At 39.2% G+C, this 23870-nt stretch overlaps 1 protein-coding gene across 14 annotated transcripts in view; it reads right to left on the bottom strand.

Moving 5' to 3' along the window:
- Positions 1-23870, bottom strand: part of CELF2 (CUGBP Elav-like family member 2) — a 456675-nt gene that overhangs the window by 27838 nt on the left and 404967 nt on the right. For all 14 annotated transcript variants that reach the window (XM_061346212.1, XM_061346209.1, XM_061346206.1 and 11 more), the window contains 3 exons: positions 20307-20465; positions 18895-18958; positions 7566-7700 (listed from right to left, as the gene is read on the bottom strand). In XM_061346212.1, the coding sequence (XP_061202196.1) occupies positions 7566-7700; positions 18895-18958; positions 20307-20465 (358 nt within the window). The remainder of the gene's footprint in view (positions 1-7565; positions 7701-18894; positions 18959-20306; positions 20466-23870) is intronic.

Genomic DNA, 23870 nt, shown 5'->3' with positions numbered 1-23870 from the left:
ACTCCAGCACATTTTCTGGGCTTGGAACTTCATATAAGATATATAGCATATACACTCACATATCTACCTGTGTAGCCAAGCTGATAGAATCATGCTTCCTTTGTAGAAAACAACCCTGAATTAACTTGAAATAGTACTTCCAACAGAAAGGAAAATAGCCTTCTTTATAAACTGGGATTCTTGTGGTTTGAAATAGAGATTAAGAGTGGGGCAGAGAGACACTTACAAAACATAATGTATTATAAAGCATTATTTGTTTACTTCAAGCAAAGTAAATCCTTAAATGTACTAAGCCAACGGATTTAATACTTGAGGAAGACCATAATGTACTAATGTTTAAAAACCAAACGTCTCCTGTTAAATTAGATCCTACTAATCCATGGTTTAGTACTGTATGTTGTTTCCTAAAAAAAAAACAACACCAAAACAAACCCAAACCCAAAACAAAAAGAACAACCAAAACAAACCCGAAGAACTAACAGAGTCCTTCACTGAGAAATACACGTTTCTTCACTGAGAGGTTCTGCCCACCCTAAGCCTGACTATTTAGCAACTGAGCTGCCCAAAGATCCTTTAGGCTGAATTGATACACCTGTACAGAAATCAATTTGCTAGGAGAATACACAGAGACCTGTTGTATTTTAAGAGACAAATATGCAAACAGGTCATTCCAGTTAATTGATGGCCTGTCTGCTGCCACTGGCATCCTTCAGGTTATCACAATGAGGAGACCAGGCAGACAGCAGTGTTCCAGGGAGGCTCTGTGGGAATTCATCACCCTTCACCTCTCCTCTTACTGCACTGGGATTTTGGAGATATTTAGCCACAATTCCTACTCTTTTCTTCTTTAGTAATGTAAAGACATTCTGAAGAATTATTAAAAATACAAATATAGGTCAAAACTGCATGCCCAGTTTCCTGTTTTTGGCTCTAACTTGTGTTTGGATGCCTGCTTAAGGGTGACCTAATTATCAGATGGGCTTAATACCAAAGTATTTCTCCAAGAAGTAGCATAATCTCTGGGTACTAAGAGCAGCCAAAATCAACTCACCTATTCAGGAGCCTAACCACAGACTCAGAAACTTAACACTGTGTGGGTAAGCCCAGCTGACACACAGTAGTTCAGAAATATACCTGTCCCATCACAACTCCATTTGAATTCTGCAGTCAAGTGACAGGCACCGGATGGTGGACATGCTAAGGCAAGATTTTCTTCCACGGCTTCAGCAAACATGCATTTTAGGAAACTGGTGCTGAGATCAGGGTTAAAACACTGGACTACTCTGTGCTCTGAATACGGAGATAATGGTGCTATATATATATATATATATATAATTTGTAGTATAAAATTAAAAATCATACACTTGGGTTGTTTAAGCATCCATACAAGGTATGTGTAATGTATTAATACAGTATTTATAAATCTTTATTTAAGATATGTGTTACATTTATCAACTGAACTTTATCCTAAAAATAATGAACATTATACTGGGGAAGTTTTCTATGTACTGCAAAAGCAATAAAGCTTATTTAAAATTATTTTATGATAATGGAACCTGCGTTAATTCCACATGAAATGGTACAAAAATAATCAATTTGTAATACAGTATGAAGAGTGCCATTCTGCATTTTAAACTGTTCTTTTCCAACATGAGACATCTACCTCAATTCATTCTTTAGTAAACTGTCAGAGCTTCCTACACACCTACTGGTAGGGTTATTTTTGGATCATCCTGGAAGGAAATCACAGCTATCTCAGTAGGTGTACTGGCCTCTAACAAAATGTCACGGTGGCAGACTTGTACTGCTGATTGGAGAAAAACGTATTGTACTGAACTGAACAAAGAGAGAATCTTCTAAGAATGATTATTTGAACATTCTTCACTGCTGCTCAGCTGAAGCACCTTGTATATTCTATAAAATCTCTAATGTTTCGACAATTCTGTTCACAACATGAATACCCTCAACTAACAAAGACAATCTTCATACTGTATTAGGGGGCAGAGAAAATAATGAACCGTGGATGCTAACTATAATTCTGTTTTAGCAGGGGGAAGGGATGAGTTAATCAGTTTTCTCCTCTTTTTAGTTTATTCTGTACTTCACAGGCTTCTTTTTTGGGGGGGGGCTGTTATTCTTCAATGTCAGCATCTGTCTGAAAATGAGTATTTTTAGACTTCTGTGCTTAGGAGAACTGGCTTTTTTTTTTTTTTCAACAGAAGAGTTAATGGCTAAATTCTCATATAATATGGCAAAAGCTGGGCTGGATTTTAAGAGGTTGTTAAAGAAAAAAGTCTTACTTTCTACACTGACAGTAGGGTGGTTTTTTTTTGCAGACAGATTTCCTCTTAGGTTTACAGAGCAGATAAACCTGAAGAGCTTTTTTACTGAAGCATGAATAGCTGGTTCAGCTGGGTGAATAAATAATAGTTTAGAGAATCAAATAATCATGAAATGTCATGGAAAATCAAGGCTCCTAGGTCTGAAACTGAATTAGCTTCTGATTTAGCAATTCCATTCCCCCACAGCTCAGAAGTTATACTGTGTATGTTTATGCAGATAAATTTGGATACATAATTAGATGTTTTGTCTCTTCATTTGCACAGAAGGATTTTCCTGTTGGAATCTGAAAAAAACACCCCATTTATGCATGTATTTTAAGAAACAAAATTGAAATGAGCTCACAGAGGCTGTGGAATCTCCATCCTTGGAGATACCCAAACCTTGGCTGGGTATGGCTTTAACCAACCTGCTCTGAGTGGTCCTGCTGCGAGCAGGAGCATGGAGTAGAGACCTTGCGAAGCATCTACCAACCTATGAAATTCTGTGATTATAATGGTATGGCAATAAACAATACATGCAGTGAGGATAAGGGCAAGATGACAAAATAAGCTGGTGTCTGAAACCCAACTTCCATATTCTTCCAATAAGTACAAGCTGTTGCGTAATGTCAGTTTGCAGAAAGATGAGCACCTTCATAGCTCCTGGTATCTGGAAAGGTGTCTTATCAACCTTGTACCACCAGTCAGAATAAACATTATTATCCTTGGGAAAATTAGGGCACCAGGTCAACTAAGGCAAATTAAATGGCAGCGTTAGAGGCAGATATTCTGATCCTGAGCTTGTATGTTCCTACTTCACATCCACCTCCAGGCCTTCCCACCACCCACTGAATTAACTATATATGTTTGCAGGCTCTGAAACAGCGGCCTCCCTGTGAGCTCTGCTACTTGATCCATTTGCAGGATGTGTCAAGAACGGTCTTTGGAGGAGAAGATGAAACTCTTGACACTCAGGTGAGATTCATCCTGCCTAAACTGAGAATTTTACAGTGTTGATACCTACACCTGAGGCACTTCCCCCAAAATCCCTTCCCAGTTAATGGGAAACTCAAACTTCCAGGACCCAGTCAAAAGGGAGTTGAGATAAACTGGCTCAGACGACCTGGAATCAGGTCAAAGCTACCCCAGCTGAAATCCTTATGTTATAAAATACTACAGCTACCTGCCTTTAAAAAAGGAAAGTACTCTAAGTGAGTGAAATAAAAAGAAAGTGAAGAATTAATTAACTAAATAGAGGTGATTAAAGTAAATAAAGGAAACAATTATCATATCAAAATAAAAGACAAGAAAGATGATTAAATGAGTCTTCAAAAGACCTGTGAGAAACTCATGAAAGACATAATATGCATTTACCTGGGTTTTATTCTTTCATGATTTCATTTTCATTTTTATTCACTACCATCTGATAATTGCAAGAAACAGTTACTTTAACCATGGGCAATTTAAACCATTTTAATTTTTTTTTTTCTAGGGCCAAGAGACAAAAGAACCTATTTATTGCCTGAGGGGATTTTTACTAAAATGAAAGCTTAATCTTTCATGGGTTTTTTTTAAGCAAAGGCTTTTAAAAAATCATTTCTAACAATGCTGTAGGGAGAGACTCCATGGGTATGCAAAATTGAAATTATAAATTTACAATTATAAAAAAATTAATAGTTTGGGGGATTGCATTGTCTCTGTTCTTTCTGAATGAATATTGTCTCAAGCCTAAGAGAAATGAGACAGAATGAGTGTCCTTAGACTCTTTTGCGGGTCAAAGCTATTTAGTAAGAATGTATGAGAGAAAGATCATTGGAGTTTAATTTGTTTGGAAATAAGTAATTGTATGAACCTTGAAGAAAGACTTTCATACAGATTGAACAGTCACTATTAGATGCTGGATATTTTTCTCTTCTTTTTTAATATACTGCAATTAGAAGTCAGCAGTAAAACGTGACATCCTCAAGAATCAGATGTCCTGCTGGTTCCTCACTTCCTGACCTGTTTTTCTGCATTGTCCATGTACCAAAGTTGCACTGACCACCAACCCCTCTGTAACAGTTTGATGCATTGAAGGTTGCTAAGTCTTGTCTGTGTCAGATGAAGCTGCAAGATTAATTTTAATGAAAGCAATCACCTTTTGGGGCTCTTATGACACATGTCTACAAAGGACAGAGTAAGAGCTCTTGGTTAAAGACTGATTTAGGAGAGATACAGTTACATATTGGTAGAAAGATGGGTATGATTTATGTGGCTGTTGCGGTTTAAGGCATATTAGAACAACATGCTTATGCCCATCCCTCTTCCATGCAGTATTTTGGCTTTAACAGCATCAAGAAAAGGATTAAATTTAAGCCTGTACCTTTTGCACTCTCATAAATTTGGGCAGTTTTCTGAACCGAGAAATATTAATTTAATGCATTATCTGGAGAGACGCAAACATTTCTTCCTGGGCTTCGTGCAGGCTTTGAAAACAGACAAAATAATTTACACTTATGAAACACAACAAGCTGAAGTGTTCTATTAAAAGAAATCTAGACCAAAAAAATACCCTGAAGGCCTCCAAACATTCACACACTGAAAGGCAGATTTAAATGTTTTCTGACAACATATTTCAAGTTTTAATGGAAACACTTTGAGCTACTATGAAAAGTTTTATCGAAGTAAATTCATTTTCCATAGAGCAGAGAAGAATCACTGAAGATATTATTCAGGTTTACAAAATATTTAATAGGGTGGAGAATGTGGAACCAGATAAGAAAGGTTAAACTGAAGGACATTTTTAACAAGGCTTGATTTTAGGTTTGCTGTGCAAAATATATAGGTCAATGGACCTATTAAGAGATAGAATTCCTCTTTGACACAAGCTGTCTAATATTAGAAACACTTGTGTACAGCTACTATCTGTGAGAGTTTCAGAAGCAATCATGGTCCTGAATACAGTATTTCAAAGGCTAAAAATCCAGATTTTTCTTAAAAATAACACATCTTCAATATGTTAGCCAAAATAATTAATGTCTGTGGAAACACGTTGGTATCTGCTCTAGAATGCAACCCTGAGCAATACTAAGCTTTACTTCAGCTAAAGAATATCTGTCCAGCCAGCTGAAGCACCTTTCTAACCACGTGTGTCTGCAGAGTTGGACATTAGATGAAACGATCTCTGAGGTACTCAAGAGCCCTGAGACCCAGTTAAAAGAGGGAACAGCAAGTCAGCCAGACTGGATAAAAAGACTTGAGTTGAAGAGGGAGGGAGGAAAATGTGGGCCTTGAGGATGAACCTGAATCTTGTGCTAACATGGCAAGGCAAAGTGCACGACAGAAACATGCTGCTGCCTGAGGTTCTGATGCCACTCTGCTGCAGAGCAGCAATGATGAAGAAAGTTCACTTCCAGCCTCTGCACTGCAGTGCAGTGTGGTGAGTTGCCCTGAAAAGTCTTGTCAGTATGGCTTAAGAAATGTGGAGGATGCTTTGGGAGGACAGGCTACTCGGACATTTAACAGCTAAACTGCAGAGATATTACAGAACATGCATGAAATGCAACATTCCCACTTACTTATATGAATGACATTTGGACAGGAGTACTGCAGGAGCACTGACACTGAGATCAGCCTTTGCAAAGTGTTGAGCCCCAGCTTCAGGATGTAGGGAAGATACTGCTTGGGTTTAAATAAAACATATACTAGCAAACCAAAACTATTTGCACACAATCTTCTTCTCAGAGATGTTGCAAATGAATATTATTTGTAGGTTGAGATGAGGCTCTGCATAAACTTAGTATTAGCCAAGCTGCCTTCCATCTAACCTCTCCCCCAAACCAACAATAACACTGTAATATAATGGGAAGTGTTGGCCAGCTTTAACACCCAGCACCACACTCGGTCCCAGTTCTATTGTGCAGTGAAGCCTGTTTTCCTTACTGATGAGCTCAAACCATCTGACATGAATTCCTTTCTCATGGGGAATAAATACACACTTAAACAAGATTAAACACAAATGTTCTTTAGTGGTGTCTAAAATAATATGAATGTTTTTTAGAACAGCAATAAACACACTTCATGATGCAAATAATTACACCCTGCAGCCTTTATGTAAAGATAAGTGGCCAGATTCTTCACTCAGCTACATCTCTGTAAACCCAGGGTAACTACTCTGAAACAGCATCTCTCTCTGGATTCTGGAGATGCTGAGGCATTACTGAACTCTTATTTGCCTTATTTCTCTTAAGGGCTTTTGGACATGTTGTGCTGAAAGTCTACATGGTAGTCATGGAGGCACCACCACCTCTTAGCCTGTCCTTTTTTCCCACATAAATCTGTCTTTTGCTTCGTGTAATGAGGACAGAATCTGGCTGTGCCTTTGATGTCACTTCTGTAACAGTATTCTCAGTTAGGACCAGAAGAAAGCTCAAGTGAGGGTACAGCAAGAAAAAGAGAAGGAAAAAAAGAGAAGACTTCACAAAAATTCATGATGAGTGAAGGCAATACATGCATGATGTGCTGGGAATCAAAGATCAGTCAGTCTCTCAGGGATTAAGTAATACTACCTCAGCTGATTTTTCCATAGGATGAGAAGAATTTGCTCATGTTCTGAATTCTTTCTGAAAAGTCAATTTCAGCTAAAGTTTCCCATGCAATTATAATTTCCACATGGAGTTTTGTAAGATGGTGTTGTGGTTCAAGCATGGCTGGTAACTCAGAACCACACAGCCACTCCCCCACTCCCCCCATTCTATACTGGGTACGACGTGCTGTGGTATGGAATACCCCTTTGGCTAGTTTGGGTCAGGTGTTGTGTCTCTGCTTCCTTCCAGCTTCTTGTGCCTCTCCTCACTGCAGAGCATGAGACTGAAAAGTCCTTGACTGGGGTAAGAAACACTGAGCCACAACTAAAACATGCATGTGCTATCAGCACTGTTCTCAGACTAAAGCTGAAACACAGCACTGCACCAGCTACCAAGAAGGAGAAGAACAACTGTTAAAACTGAACCCAGGACACATGGGTCCATTAGGCTTTAATGGCCCCTGAAATGAGTCTGGAAAGGTGAACATGTCCACACTGGACTACTTGAAAAACTGGTTATTTGCTTAAAATAACAGCAATAAATATATTCGCCTATTAAAAGGGTCTTCAGAATTCATATGCATACAAAACGTAAGCCACGACACGGAGCCACTGCTTTAACTATCCTGTTCCCATTTATTCTCATGTTGGTAATTTGAAAGCAAGCACTCTGCTCTTACCGGGACTTGTGAGGGCTCCCAGAGCACCGGTCGTTGTGGACAGAGGATTTGCATTGGTGGTGGTAGCTGAGGTTTGGGCGGCGGCTGCTGCGGCTGCTAAAGTTGCCAAATTCTGTAATTGTAAAGCGTTCATGCCTGTGTAAAGAAGCAATAGGGTTAATTAAAATATGTGATAATAATCCTAATTAAAAAAGCTGTTTTCAACGGCCACGGAACTTGGGATGTACCTTGCCAAGAGTCAATTCTTCTTTTCACTCCCAAGACATCTATAATCTGGGAAGCAACTCTTACAGCCCCCAAATAGCATCTCTCACCTCTCTACTTTGGCGTTGAGAGAATACAGCAAAGGCACCAGCCTATAGTTCAGGAAAATTAAACCTAGTTTGTGCCTCCTTTATAACGGAAGTGTGGAATTAAAAGTCATTTAAACTCTGTGTGAAGCCCAGGCACAATACCATTTCCTGGCACAACAGGGGGTGTAAAGAAGATAACTAACATTTAAAACACATTTAGGACAGGGTCATATAATTGGGATGAATACAATTTGTTTCCTGTATCTCCTCTGAATGTATCTACTAAGGCTACACTTAGTGCAGTAACCAATAATTGTGCTAATATTCCTTTTGATGGCTCATTTCTAAACCCACATATGAATTAAGAACATAAAATTAGTATGAGTCTGATCACGAAGCTATCATTGAGGTAGAGGCTTTCAGGCCGTAAACTCTAGACTGTGATATTAAGTCTACTCAGTCATCAGCCATTTCATTATTTTAGAGGATGTGGGGGAGATATACCTGCATTTCAATAAGGAATGGATGCATTTATATAGCAAAGGCTTTAAGTTAGATAGTAAGTTAAAAAAGACAAACAATAATAGAATTTCTGTGATACGGGAAAAAAAAAGGATGATTCAAGAACACGAAATGGCATTCATTTTACTTAAATTAGAGGGATAGGAGTATGATTCTCCAGAGGTCTTCAAAACTACCCACCTTTTACCGTGGACTAGACAAATTACTTAGGCACTTACTCTGAGGCAAACTGCTATAGTAAGACTAAAATGCAGATACAAGTTAGATGCTAGCGTTAACCAGCCTAGATCCTTCTCAGGATCCTCTGAATGCGATGCAACTGTCCACAGGGGCAATGTTCAGCCTGAGTGTCTGCATACAAACATGAGACAGGTTGTTTGATGGCAGTGAGAGATCATCCTTTTTGGCTTGGACACATGAAGTAGATCTGTGCATGGTGCTAGAGCCCTCAACAGAATTGACAATGTGAATAAAAGCAAATCACTGAAAAAGGTTTGTTGTGTTCTTGTAGTCATGATAATGTAAGCACACACAAAAGGCTGGGTGGCAGGAAGAGCAATCCTGTTTTCAGATCAAGGGATAGAGTTAGAAAGACTGCATGAGCTTTGGGGTACACCCAAAGAGCTTGAAGGCCTATAAACTTGTCAGTTTTATACTGAATGCTAGTTTGTGTAACAAAAGATACCACTTCTCCCAGCACACTTTGTTTCTCAAACCAGGAGAACTTAATGACAACTTGGGAGAAGATGAAAAAAAGGATAAATATAATAGTTCGTAAGTATGTTGAGAAGAAGAAAAATGCAAGGAAGGAGAGGTATTTTCTAGGTATTAAGAACTCCTGCAACAATGGAGAGTGGTATTACTTTAAAACACACATATTGCAGACTCAGGTTGGTTTAGTCAATGAGCCCCACAAAGAAGTATTCTTATTGCCCCAGCATTAAAACTTTAAAGTGAACCTTAATATAAGCAGCTATTTGTGAATAAACTCCCAAATTTAAATACATGCTCCATGCTACTTGTATGTTCCAACAGGCAGGTCAGATCTTAGGTTAGCACCCAGCTTGGCTGAGGTTCTAACTTCTCTGCCTCAAATATCCAAAGTCAGCTCAGATGCTGGTGCTTTTGAAAATGTGACACAAGGACAATGTATGAGCAAGGTTTTAGTTGGTCCAAGATCCACCATTTAACAGTCTGAAATCTGGCACAAAACACTTGGTCAAATTACATGACTAAAAAAGCTCTTCCAGGTTTCTTTCAGAAGCTAATGACCATCTTGAAAAATAAAGCTTTTCTCAAACACAACCAACCCAAACTATTTTGCAAGATGCACTAAAGCTACCCTAGTCCCACGTCATTATTAAGCTAGACAATGAGGTGTAGCTACTAAATAAAGTGATCATGGGTCATTGTTGCAATTCGGTCTTCTAAACCAGCTCTCATGACGTTTAAGTGCTTTAAAATACAAAGATAACTCTGAAATGGCAAAACTGCACCTCAATTAGACACATAGTTAATAAATACTTAAAAAATAGATACTGGATGCCCAAATAAATAGAATAAAACTGCTTAAAACATCTCAAGTCTTGAACTCTAGAACAAAGTCATCTTTAAAGCAGGAAAAGTTGATTATTTTAAAAACATTTTATTTTTATTATCAGCCAGTTTGAAATTAAATTTTGGAAGCAGCATCATATTAATACATAAATTTCTGAAACCAGCAATAGTAAAGAAATTTGGAAGAGTTTTCAAACCCTATACCTGGCTTAACTTGAGAACTTTTCATTCAAGTACAATTCAGATAGAAATTGAGACATGCAAGCATAATTTAAATTTATTTTTATTTAATTACTCATCTGACCTACTGGCTTGCCTTGGGTGTAAATTATTTTCTTTAATTGAAAAATCCTTTCCTTGATAGCAAAATTCTGCAAATTACTTCAAACCAGACTTTAGGGATGGAGAAGACTGAAGCTGGGGTCTACCTCTCAGCAAAGACAATGGTTCTCACAATGAGACACAGAATCCATTTTCATCCTGGATTGATATTTGGTCCTCAAATATAATTTATCTTCCTCTTTTGTAAGAAGTAATGTCGAGCAAAAAATGTTCAACAAACACTGCTGGTCTTTACTGAGGTCATTATTTCATGCCATTCTGTAAGAGATTTGGGAAAGCAGTGGGATGCTCTCCAACAGGACAGCATGGTTTTCTATCACCCACTGGTTAGCTATTCAGAAGAAGGATCAGTTATAATCAGCTTATACTTCTTCTGTGGGGAGGTTTCCACTTTGGACTTTTAAACAGCACACATGGCAGGATTAAATAATAGCAAAAGGACAGGGTGGTACTAGAGGAGAGGCTGCAAATAGTTTCACCTAGGTGAAGTGCCACATGCTTCTGGAAAACACATGGACTTTTCTTCAAACCTTAGTTTAGACACAATTAAAAGCAATTTAATGCTGCTCTTTCTATTGCATTTTATGTGCATGGCTTTGCCCATGCATGCAAGGCTGCAGAGGGTAATAAGCACAGACGGCTGTGGAGATGGGAGGCAGCATATAGCACTGTACAGCCCTCAATGAGAAATACTGCAGGCAAGAGAAAGTCAACAGGCAGGGGAACAAATATCTGCTCTCTGGGGGCTCAGAAACCTCCACGGCGCCTGTGTGGATGCAAAACAAACACCAGCACTGCCTCATCCCTCAAAAACATTTTTATAGTCAGACATTTCCTGTGGAAGCACAAGAAGAACCCATCAACTTGACGAAAGATTTTCATTGCCAAAAGAGGATTAACAAAGAAGAGCTAGGCAGTGACGAAGTTCTCTCCCCACCCAGTCTGTTTTACTGCAGAGGTGACTAAAAGACATTGGCCACAAACCAGCTCTGCAGATGTTACAGGGTGTCAGCTTTGATGCCTTTGGTAAAAGACTGCTTGCTGTTGTCACACATGCATAAGAGAAGGGCAGAAAAAAGCCTGGCTGAATAGAGCACCCAAATGTGATTGTCAGAAAGGACTCACGGCACATGCCATCATGCAGCATGCTCTGATTGTGCCAACAGGTTTATCAGTTAATATGCATTGGTGGTGAGGCACTGGAACAGATTGCCCAAAGAAGGAGTAAATGCTCCATCCTTGACAGTGTACAAGGCCAGGCTGGATAGAGCCTTAGGTGACATGGTTAGTGCGAGGGGTCCCTGCTCATGGCACGAGGCTGGAACTGGATGATCTTAAGGTCCTTTACAAGCCAAGCCATTCTATGATTCTGTGAACCTCTTTAGGATCTTTTGTGCGCTCAAACATAAAAAGTAAGTCCTGTCATCACTGTTCCATGTTCCCCAGCCATTTTATCATCTCTGCTCCTTCTTTCTGGGTTTCTCCCACCAACTTGTCACCAACGCGCGTCAACATCTCACTTGCTAGGACAAACTTGGAGGAGGGAAACCAAATGCTGTCAGTCCTAGACCCAAAATGTACTTTGCTTTCAAATGGGGTTTTTTAGTTCATTTGAACTTCAGCTAAGGGACAGTTTGTGGGACTAATCTGTCATTCCCCCCCCCCCCTCCCTTCACACCCACTGTCTTCACACATTTCACATCCTACGGCTTTTTTAAACCCAGCCCTAAATCCCACAACAGAGCTGGGCAGCAAATGGCTAGATTGTTTTTATTTGAAAGTGCTGCTCACTCAGCAAAGGCACCTCTCTCAGAAGAAATGCAAATTGCTTAACGCTGAAGAACAGCCTCATAGGCAAAACTGCACATGAAAAATGAAAATCCCCCTGTAGAGGAAAAGAAAACTTCTGGGTAAGGAATAACTCTTGATCTTCATGATGGGGACAATGTTGGGAATTAAAGGGAAATGATTAAAACACCCCAGCATCACAATACAGTTTGATTCCATTTTTAATAACATGTATTTACCAATGTGCTATCAGCTTGGCAAATATTCAAGATTGCAAGGAAATTCAACTTTTGTTCTGTTATTTGGCAGATTAAAAAAACAATTAAATTATGTACAAAACAGATGCACAGTGTGCCTTGCTTGAAACTTAAGATTTTTTAAAAAATTATTTATAAGGACAGGGGCATGAAAATTTAATTTAATGTTCACCTTAGGTAATTTTGTGTCTTATTGTTCACAGCAATTACCATAAATCTACATATCAATAAGCGAGAACAGATGTCAGTTGTTACAAGTGCTTGCCAATCAGGCCTGTTAAAAAGTGACAGATGGATGGTGATAGAACATTCTCATAAGGCCTATTAGCACATTCACAGGAAATTTTTGTAGTGCTGCACAGTCACAGATGCAGTTCTGTGAAAACACGGCGAAATTTGAGAGCACGAGATTTACATTTTACAACTTCTCGTACTGCCTCCGACACAGACTTTCATACGATGAAGCAATTTGCCTCATCTCACTCACCACAGCTTCTCTCCTGCGGTAACTGTAAAGTCGGAATTAGCGGGTATTTGTAGAGGAGGCAACAGAGTCACGAGCTGTTCCTGAAGGCCTCATCAGCTCTTGGGCTTCCAAGACCATAATAAAATCTTATTAGGAAAGAGCTGAGATTCGCTTGCTGAACAAATTCCTAATAAAGGCAGACACTGGCTACATTTTAGTGATAATATATGCATGGAGAGTTTCAGTCAGTGGTGATGATCAGAGCCAAATCTGGTTAGCTCATACGCAGTTCCCACTAATTTGACTTTCTTTTTTTTTTTTGGAAATACCTAATTTTTGGATTTATTCTTTGTGAATTAAATCCTGGTTGCAGCTTAAAAATCATGGTTTAAGGTAAAATTTATCATCTCCAGGCCAAAAAAGCAACTATTTGCTACCACTAACATCAGCCATTTGGATGCTGATGTTAAAAACGGGGGTAAAAGCTTCATGGCCGGTGTCTTAAATAGTGTTATGTTATTCTAGCAATAGTCTAAGAATTAAAAAAGACAGGAGACCTGAGCACTACCTCCATCAAACCATATATACCCTGTGCCTACCTTTAGAAAAGCTACTTATCTGAACAGTGCTTAAGGTACCCTGACCATTTAGCATTTGAGTTAGCAAAGGCCTTAAAACAGCTTTCAAGTCCACATTTGATTTTGACCTGTTTTTTAAGAGTACATGCTTAGATCCAACTGAAAGCTAGAGTTCCTAGTTGACTCACATAGGATTTCAGCACATTTTCAGGTTATACAGGCTCTAAACACATCCTGGCAAGAAGAGTGTTTTTCTCAATTTAAACCTTGCCAATCGTAGTCGGAAAGATTCATCTCATCTAACTTTATCCAAATAAGAGTTACTAGCCCAGGATCTTGCTATAGTCAAAGGAGAGAGAACGAGCAGATGATTCATCAGAGCCTAAAACAGGTTAACACCAGCCCTTGGCAGGATGAATCTCTGCCTGGGAATGACTCCCTCTTCATCGGCACTGCAGGGGGATGGGATGCCTACTTCCCAAACTACTGAGGCTCAGTGAGATGAATTCCACCCATACAGGGACCAAGGCAATAAAAAGCCCCTTGCCCTCCTTTCATCATTTACAGAAAGCCCAGCCAGAGCTATAGATCATGTGCCCAGACTTGGCCAAACTTCCACATCATGCACTTTTACCAGTTGAATAAACACGCCTCGTGAACTGCTGAGTGTCACTTTTCCTCCCAAGGTGCCTCTCCTGCCGTGAGCAGGAGCAATGTGTGGACTGAGAACAGGCTCACTTGCTTCAAATTCTGCCTCTCCAAAAAAAAAAAAAAGCTAAATGGAGTTGTTTAACTTATTAGCCAAAAAAACCCACCCGAACTAATTGTATGTTTTAAATTAAGTAGGAATTTCAATAGAATTGAAAGCTCAATGGTTTTGGTCCCTGAAGTCAACATTTTCAAAACTGGTAGTTATCTTCAAGAAGCAGCTATCTCCCTTGAGCTGGAAACAGTTTCTCAGTGACCTTTAGTTTTAACATGATATCCCTAAAGAGGTCATAGCAGGAGAAACCCTCCTTCAGCATGGCTTTGCTGGAATGAAGCCATCAAAGAGTCAGAGGATAAAAAGGATCCTTGGGCCAATGCAAAAGTATAGAGCTTCTGTGCAGATGGTCCTGGCTTCCAACTGGTCCCTCCAGATCCACTGAGCCAATCCAACAATTAGAGGAAAATATTCTGAAAGCAGAACCTCACAGAGTTTCTCTCACCCATCTGCTCCTACAGACTCTGCAACAGGAGGAAATCTGGCTTGGGTAACAGAAGAAGGGGGAAATGGATTGAACAGGGTTCAGAAAGGGCCAGAAGTTCAACCCAAAATGCAACCAAACTGTGAAGAGTCTGGAAAGGACTGGGAAAAAAACCACACCATACATTGGAAAAATATAAAAAGTCCCAGCTGCAGAGGGTTTAGAGATCTCAAAGCCAAAACAACAAAAGCCAAAATCATGGTTTCTTCTCCTGCATGACTTCAGAAATCTGTCTGTTCAATTAAATCCAGAGTCCTTTTGTGTCTTTCATGAGTATTGTACATGTCTGTATGTCCTGAAATATTTCTGTAAAGTGAATGTTTATTCCTGCCAAAGCATATTATAGAATCGACAACAGAAAATCTTCATAGATTGGGTATTTTTGAACACTTGAATTTTCTACAGTCACCCAATGTGACATAGCCCTCTCTGTTTATACTCTCTATAACAGTACTTTCCAGGTTCATCTTAAACAGGTAGGTTGGCTTAAATAACTACAGCTTTTAGGACTTGATCTAGTGCCAGGCAAATTCAATGCAAATGCTCAAGTGACATCAATCTTCTTTGAACTAAGCTTTCCCGCAAATTTGTATGTATTTGAAGGAGGAATCATTTTTGCTTGAAAGGTTGCTAGTGCTTAATGTAGCTTGTATTGCCTTTTTAAAGTAAGACAATCAAATCACATAATGTAATTCATCTACATTATTAGCCTTCCCCAAGGACAAAGCACAGCTAGACACTGAGGCTGCGAGAGAAAAAAAGTACCTTCAAATTAGCATTAGCACATATAAGAGGAGGGGAGGAAAAGTGAGGAAGTGCTCACCCTATACACGTGATGATGGTATGTGCTTGCATGTTTTAAAAGTGCAGTGAAGCAGAGTTGGGCAAGGTAGGGGTCATTACTGTAATCAAGACCAGAGGATTACTTTAATACCAAAGGCAGCACTGTCAACTCTCCCAGCCTTATTACCAGTCTTGACATACTAGCTTGGCTCCTGAAATAGAACAATTTCATGAAATTCTCATTTTTCACTAAAAATGAGAAAAAACGAAACTGGGAAATCAAGTGTGAAACCTTAAAGCTTGGCAAATTACAAGGAAAGCTGCAACTTTTTGTTTCTCCAATTTAAATATCTCACAAATTTTAGTTAAATGTGCTTTATAACTTGCTTGGACTTCACACATGGTTTGTGAGCATAGGGCAAACGCAGTGCTGAATATATAGTAGGGTCAGCGGGCTGCTACAGCAAGAATAGCATTCACTTTTAGAGCTGGTGCTCTCTGTTTAATGTCTGTATGTTAGTGAGTTCTTGAAAAAAATCGTCATTTTGCTTTGGATTCAATCCCCAGCTCCCAGTCTGACAAACAAAGAAACAAAACCCCTCCAGTTCTCTTCAACTAGAAACGCCTGAAAATCTCACTCCTTTCAACAAAACCAAAGAACCCCTGCTTTTGTCACATAAAACGTACTTTAACCAGACTCAGGCGTATTACGGAAAGGGAATTTAAAACTTCACAGTGAAGACCAGTGTCTTTGGTCTGCTGGCAAAGAAAATTGCTTTGATTTAAGAAATAATATCACAAAGGACTTCATGGCAAATATTTCTTTACATGTGCAGCAGGGTGTGTGCTGTGTCCTTTCTGTTCAGTACAGAGACAACATGAGCTTTAGCAGCAGAAATAAATATTTGCAGATCCAAAGACCACTAATTTTGGGCAAGGTGGCTGTATTAGAAGTCCTAATTTAGCACACTGTGACTTCACTGAGACTCGAACACAAAAGAGGTGCTAGAGCCCTGTAAGTAACGGTGAAATTTCAATGGCTCATGTGGCTTTTGATCAATCTTTTAGTGTCTGAATTATACGGTAAGCACACCCATTGACTTCAAAGACAAAAGTTGGGCCCCTCAAACACAAAGTTCAAAGGACTTTCAAGCTGCCATGACAGATCTTCTTTAGCACCTTACTCAATCGTGTCTAGATTTTATTCCTTACCTTGAAATATTATATTGATAGGCGAGATATATGCAGTACAGAAATACATATTAGATTCATTCCTGTGAAATTAATGTATGCAGCTTAAATTAAAAAACTCCAGGCCTTTAAAAACGTTCAAGGATGGCTTCAACAGGCCATGCAAGGCTTTGCTGCAGACACAGGACTATTTTTTATTCCTTTCACAAAACATAATATAAAAACCTCTAACACTAGATGCACTGCATTACACAGTACTGCCTGATTTCTGAGGGAAGGACATGAACTCTTAATCCTAACAATGAAATAGTGCTTAGTTTGGTGCTTTCATGTAGAGCAGCTAATTCACATAGGGAATCACTAATTTGATCTTGAACATAAAGGTTTAAGAGTTACCTGTTTTGGGGAAAGGAGTAAACTTCAAGCTGTTTTGGTAAGATGAATATAAGACAAAAAGTACGTGTTTTCCATGAGAGGCAATCAGTCATTAAATTATCCCATTGACCAGTGCATTAGCAGTCTAAACTGTAGTCACGGTGTATATTGCTCAAGTAACAATGATATGCCACTACGACTTCTTAAAATGACTTTCTACTAGACTCAAGACCATGTGATTTTCACGGAATAAATCACATCCTGGATTGAGAGCCCATCCTGATATTGACTGAAATTCTTAGATTCAACACAGTTGAAGACGAAGCTGAATCTACACTGACAGCGAGAAACAAAGCTGAATCTACATTGACAGTGAGAATCTACAGTGACAGTGGCAACGCATAACTTCTAAGATGCACACAATGCAATGGATCTCACATTATTTTTCCTCAGTGTCTCTTTTTTTCATTTTGTAGACCTAACAATATATGAAAACATTAAAGCACAACCTCCGAGCTAAAATCCACTTCCAAAACTGCCGAGGATAAAACTGTTACTGAACCCTCTGTTCTGTTTATCATATTAAGATACATTTTTTTTTTCCATGAAAAAAAAAAAAGCTAGATTGCAAGTGTAACATAATAGAACCAGCAAGCACTGCCAGCAGGTCTGAGGAAGAGAGAATAATTCAGAGATATTGTCATCTGTAGGCCAATTTATATTGTCAGACAGCAGGTTCACATTAGCCTCTGATGTCACTGCAATAATGGCATAATATAACGATTGAGCAAAGAATACCTGTGGGGTATAGCTATACAGTGTGGTGTATCTATACTTGTTAAAGTATTTCAGGATTCATTCAAAGCAGAACCAGAAGAAGAAAAAGACCAGGATTAAAAGAAAACAAGGAAAATGATGTTCATAAAGACTTAGCTCTTGTTTTGTGATGATGAAGCAAGCACAATGTTGTATTTCATTGATTCAGTGGGTTCATGATTAAAATAAACTAATGTAGCAATTTAGGGGTTTTGTGCTTCCTTTTTTTTCCCCCTCTCTAACAAGAAAAAAGCTTTTTAACAGTTTCTCACGGCAGGCATAATGTGCATCTGTGCTCTGATTTACTGCACATGCTGCCTTCTCTAGCATCATGTTAAGTTAGGGTATCAGCATGGTAGGTCACACAGTGGGAGTGACCTTTTGCTAATCACTACGCATCAGTTACTACTGGCACACAGCTCATTACTAAGAAACCCTCCAACTAGCTGGCTTTCAAATTTGCTCACACTTTGATTCCCCCCCCCCCCTTCTTTCTTTATCCTCCAGACTAAAGATTATACTTTTACATAAAATCTTCTGTTGTGTAATTTTGTCAACGAGGGTTCCAAAGTCAAAAAGGCACCCAGTTAATTTTCCATGATTATAAAAGGAGCTTGAAAATTCCTACTGAAGGTAGGCCTGTAATCTTGGGTTTCATTAAAAAGGTCAGAACATTTTTACTCACCACCTATTATTAAAATGTTTGAAGGCTGCCATTAATTTGATTTTTCAGGACACAGAAATCTCACTGGAAATCAGAATGTAATCCTGCTGCTGCTTTACTGGCACTTTTCATAGGGTAGGATATGGCAGCAGGGACTAAAAGCTCTCCTGCAATTTACAATTGGTTACTTTGGACAAATGGCAGGTGACTAATGCAAGACAAACTGTTTGCACAACCTGGGAGCACTGGGTTTAATTTCAGTTTCTGAAAGAGGGGAGAAAGTGTTTCTATTGACGTTGAACTGCGAGCTGTCCCCTGCCAATACATCTGCCACATTTAATACACAACACACCCCTCCACCCCCGACAATGTGATTATTAGAGGTACAGAATTCAATAGCTTAAGAATACAAAACATAGCTGGAACAAAATGAAATGGTTTTTAACTCACCGGCCATTTGCTGAATGCCGCTGAAGGCACCCAAGTTACTGGAGGAAGTTGCCTGCTGCAGAAGCTGCAAATTAACAACACAACACAGCAATCTATCTGACATTAATGTAACAAATGAAGATAAAACTAAAATGAGCCATCATTTCACATTTGGAGTATTTATTCTTTCCTTTACATTTATATAGTCTCTTGCTTCTGTCTATTGTTGGAAAGAACATCCCTAGAGTCAATGCTGTAAATCCATATTAATGTCTAATCTCTATTAAGAAACACAGAGACACAAGGGAAACTCAATAACATGGCTGCTTTAAAACAATTAATCAATTTATTCTTTTTAACAACCAGGTGTTAAATCTATTTAAACCAACATAGTGTGACTAATTACAACCCTCTGTAGTCTAGTAGTTACCATAACTCATCTCTGTCAATCACGGTCCATTCTCCCCCACCCTCTTGAATTCTGTTTTTTCTTTATTAACTTTATGAATCAAGCACACAGATATTCATCAGACTGGTATTTGTATATAACAATTTAGCCTACCTGAGTATTAATTAGCCTACTTCAGAACTAACACATATTTTTAATTGCTGGCTAAATTGCTGTTTATATCACTATACCAAAGCACTGTATGCATACAAATTATGTATTTACACATACACAGTACATATATATCTGGACATATCTATTTGTCTAACTTGGAACCATCAGGAACTTCCAAATTATCCAAAGCAGAGTCATAAAAGGCAGAAGCCCCCTCTCAAGTGCAGGGAATCTCTTTTGGCCATTCAGGCTAAGAAATGTGCTGTGTATTTCAGATTTCTCCAACAGGGGCAGCATCTAGCACCTCTTTCTCATCTAACAAATGGACCAAAGGAAATGCCATTTTAAACCTATGAGAAAACAACTGTCTTTCCCCTGCCATCTTCACTTTCTGTATGGGTAGTGTGAGCCATGCATGTTCAGCATTGACAGGACCCTTTCCAAACGAAAATGTGGAAAATTAGGGGATTCAGCCACAATATTCTAGTTTCAAGGCTGCACCATATAGATACGGCCTTTACAGTGTTCAGCTGCCTATGTGTCCTCCCCTAAGGAAGAACTTAAATTTTATTCCAGCTATAAAAACCAGACTCTAACCTTCAAAAGAACAATAAAACTAATGGAATAAAACTTCATTTTGCACCACGAGTCAACTTTAAATGCTTGTCTTGGACAGCACTGACACACCTTGAAAGGTTTATTCACTTTCTATTCCTTGGTATTTATTTTTAGACCATATGATAAGCATACTACATATCCCGGAGGACTTAGCAATTTATTGCAGGGAGTTTATATATAGTTTACAGCTGATTTACTGTGGTTCTAAAATAAATACGGTATAATACAGCCACCGCGTCTGAAATGAACTTACAGCTAGATACTGTGGTGTGAGTCCTCCAAGACCTGTGAGGTTTCCCCAAGTGGCAGTATTGAGCTGTTGCATCTGCTGTGCCAACTGCTGCTGCAAACGTCGCTGCTCCTTGTCCTTTTGGGTATCAGCAAACTTCACCACGATTGGCGAAGAGCAGCCCTGTGGTTAAACAGATGGGGAAAGACAGACGCGTTAAATCACACCAAGTCACCCTCACATCGTGTGCTCAGCCATGTCCCATAGGGCCACTGGCAATGGCATGACCTGATCGCTCACCCTCTCTTTGTGATTCGCATACCTCAAGGACTAAGATTTTCAGCTTCTTAGAAAAAAAAGCTATGGAGAAATTATTGATTCCACAGTTCTTTTTACAAAGCACCTTTCCTCAGGCTCTCTTTCCCTTCCAGCTATCAAAATTGCTGCCAGAGACAGCGAAGTGTACCAGTCCTCTTTAATTAAGCTTCACAGCTGATGAGATGGACGTGATGCTTTATCTGCAGTCTGTTTTCAAGGCATCGCCAAAGGGAGAGGCATCCAACCTCCCTGCTGCCAGGGACCACACAGCCAGCACCGTCCTGCCACCATGGTCTGGCTGTGCGGCCACGCTCGGTGCAGCTGGCTTGTGTACCTCATGTAAACAGACAGTGAGCAACAGATCTACTCCAGCGCCCATCATCAGCAGGTTGTTGGTCCTTTTCTTATCAAGGACCCCCAGTCCGAAGTGAGCACAAAGGGTATGCTGCTAGGACAATTCACCCACCTGCGGTCTGCTCCCAGGCACGCTTTGCATCAAGCACCCTTGAGATGTGAACAAAGGGCAGGATGCAGACCAAAAATGACTAGTTCTGGTGATAGCAGCCCATTCCTGATTGACACCATTTCTTCTATCACTCCTATGAGCCTCTTGTTACATGATATGGGAGGGCTGTAAGACATCTTAGGAAACAGGGAAGCTGTAAGAAAGAACCAGAGATCTGGTCTGCAGCCTACTCCTCACCCATGTCTGAGGGACCCTTGAGAAGAAGCAGGAGGTCATGGACCAGACGGGCTTTTGAGGTAAGCTGGATATTTCCCTTGGACTTCAAATTGGGTATTCCTGGGCAAAGTCACTGAGAGAACGAGACATGAATATAAAAGACGTCTCTTGCTTTCATTCTACTTTTTTTTCCTTTTAAATTTTTTTCCATATTTTAACCTTTCAAGTGTTCATTTTTTTCACATCAAGGGAGCAAACTATATACTGCAATGATTCGGTTCTTCAAATTAATTCAAGCATTTTGTGAGTCACAGAAACTGTCAATCCATTTCATACTCTTTTCCAACTTCATAGGATCGAATGAATAACTTCCCTCCACCCACAATGCTTTGTTATACTAATGTCTTGTCTAACTTCAATCTGAACACAATGGCAGGAGTGAAAGGTGACTCAAGCCCAAAAAACACAGCAGTGGTTTAGCCAAAGTGTGTAGCATGGGATGTGGAGCAGGGTTATACTTAATCTCTTCCCATGGCTGCTCTCACAACACTGTGAACATCTTCAGGAAAGGTCCTGCCCTCTATTTCTTAGTAAAAGCAGCTGTGTACCTTTTCTCTGAGGAACTTCACACCAGGACAAATGATAAGAATATTCACCATCAACAGATGAAATGATGAAATAAACCACATAATAATATCTCTCGTATAAAGATCTCCCATCAATGCTGTTCCTTTAGACTTATCTTAGAAAAATCACTACTTGTGATTCATTATTCCACCTCCAACTCCCTTCCCATGCAATTCATTGTAAAAATGTCTTTCCATGTTTCAGTGAGGAAGAGATACGTGCCACTCTAGCAATCACATAAAGATTATGAAGGAGGTGGCTTGTTACACAATTACCACTCTCCAGTGATTTTTATACTAATATTAAAACCAAGAGACCCTTTTAAAAAAGGAAGAAAAAGGATGGAGGTGGTAAAGGGTGTGAAAGAAGTTCTGGTTTTGCCAGTAAAAAATTCAAGCTGTTCCTATTCAAGATGAGGTTTGGTAGCACTGAGCTAATACCAGCCAGAACTTCCTGACTTCTACCTGGGTGTACAGGAGAACCAAGTGTACTTCCAAAGAAAGAGAAATTAATTTCAAAGGAAGAAAGATTATATGGCTATTCTAGTTCTTGATTCAGCAGCTCAGCACTCAACACTACAGCTGACATCTTATTTATGAATGCTTAAATGTCAGTAAATTGTATAAAAACAATATCTCTGCAATTTATGAATCTATAATTCATTTTTTCGCTGCCTGTTCTATATTTCATCACTTCATCATTTTCAAGAAAGCAAACATTCTGAAGACTGAAATTATATGTAGCAAGTGGCTCTCTATAAGAAAAGGATTGTTATTGTTGCACCAAATTTACTCCGTGATAACAAATTAGTGTCATCTACTGGTGCTGCATTTGAATGCCTCAGACAAACAAAAAAGCCTCCACAGAAATGAGACAGAAGAGCAAAAACTGTAGAGCAGCAATTATGTTCTTAAAATCAGTTGATTTAACCAGGTCAGAAAGTCAGGTGGAAAGAGTAATAAGAGAATTCATTATTCTGTGAGACATGTTCATCTGTATTTAACATCCCCATTGTTCTTTCTTTGAAAATTCATCTTGGTCAATGATGTGTGCCAAAGAACTGAAAATAATGAAATCAGACAAAAAAACCTCTGCAGTAATTGGGTTGAAATGTGATTGTGTACTACATGTTGTCCCCAGCCCACTTTTGTTTGCAAAAAACCCATGAAACAAAAGTGTCAAGGACCACTGGTTCAGGTTGAGAGTTGAGATTTAACACTAGATAACCCAAATTAACTTTTTACCAGGACAGTATTGCCAAAAGTGAGCAATTTCTTTTTTTTTCCCCTTAAAGGGTGACTTCGATTTTATGCTGTTCTATTTTCTATCTTGAGAGGAAGCTCCCAGCCCATATACAAGGTGCATCTCCCTTCCTCATTGAATGGCGTGGTATCTCCGTGCCATTCAGAGCCGTTTTCCTTCCAATAGTTGGTGCTGCCTTCATATTTTCCTCTGTGTTGTCAAGACAGGAGGTACAGACCCTGTTGAGTCCCTCACCCATGGAGCTGGAGGGTGAACTGCTTGTCTCCACGAAGGGACTCTAAGCCCATGCTCAACTGACACAAAGACCCAAATGTTTACACTGCAAACCATTTGGAATCACCTGGCCAATTTGGAGATATCATTGCTGATGTCTCTAAAGGTGTTGAGAAGTATTTTGATCTAAGAGTAGCTATTTTATAGAACTAATGTCAACAGGAGTATAACATCAAAATGTAGCCTCTTTTGGAGTACTGCATACGACAGAAGAATGAGAGAATTTGTCTGGGAGGTAATATGTCTTTAATTTTACCATCTTCTGAAGTAGAGCTGTGCAAAATTCATTTTGCTAGGCAGAAAAATACATTAAAACACATGGAAAATATAGGCAAAACACAGTACTATCAATAAACATTTCCTTTTTACCTGGAATCAAACCCAGCAAAACATATAGGTCTGAATTAATGGAGCAGTGCATGGCA

The sequence above is a fragment of the Neopsephotus bourkii genome, unplaced genomic scaffold (assembly GCF_033783945.1).
Source record: "Neopsephotus bourkii isolate Nb327-2 ecotype Australia unplaced genomic scaffold, CSIRO-AGI_Nbou_v1 NB_266, whole genome shotgun sequence".
Classification (NCBI taxonomy): Eukaryota; Metazoa; Chordata; class Aves; order Psittaciformes; family Psittacidae; genus Neopsephotus; species Neopsephotus bourkii.
This window is presented reverse-complemented; position numbering and strand designations above follow the sequence as displayed.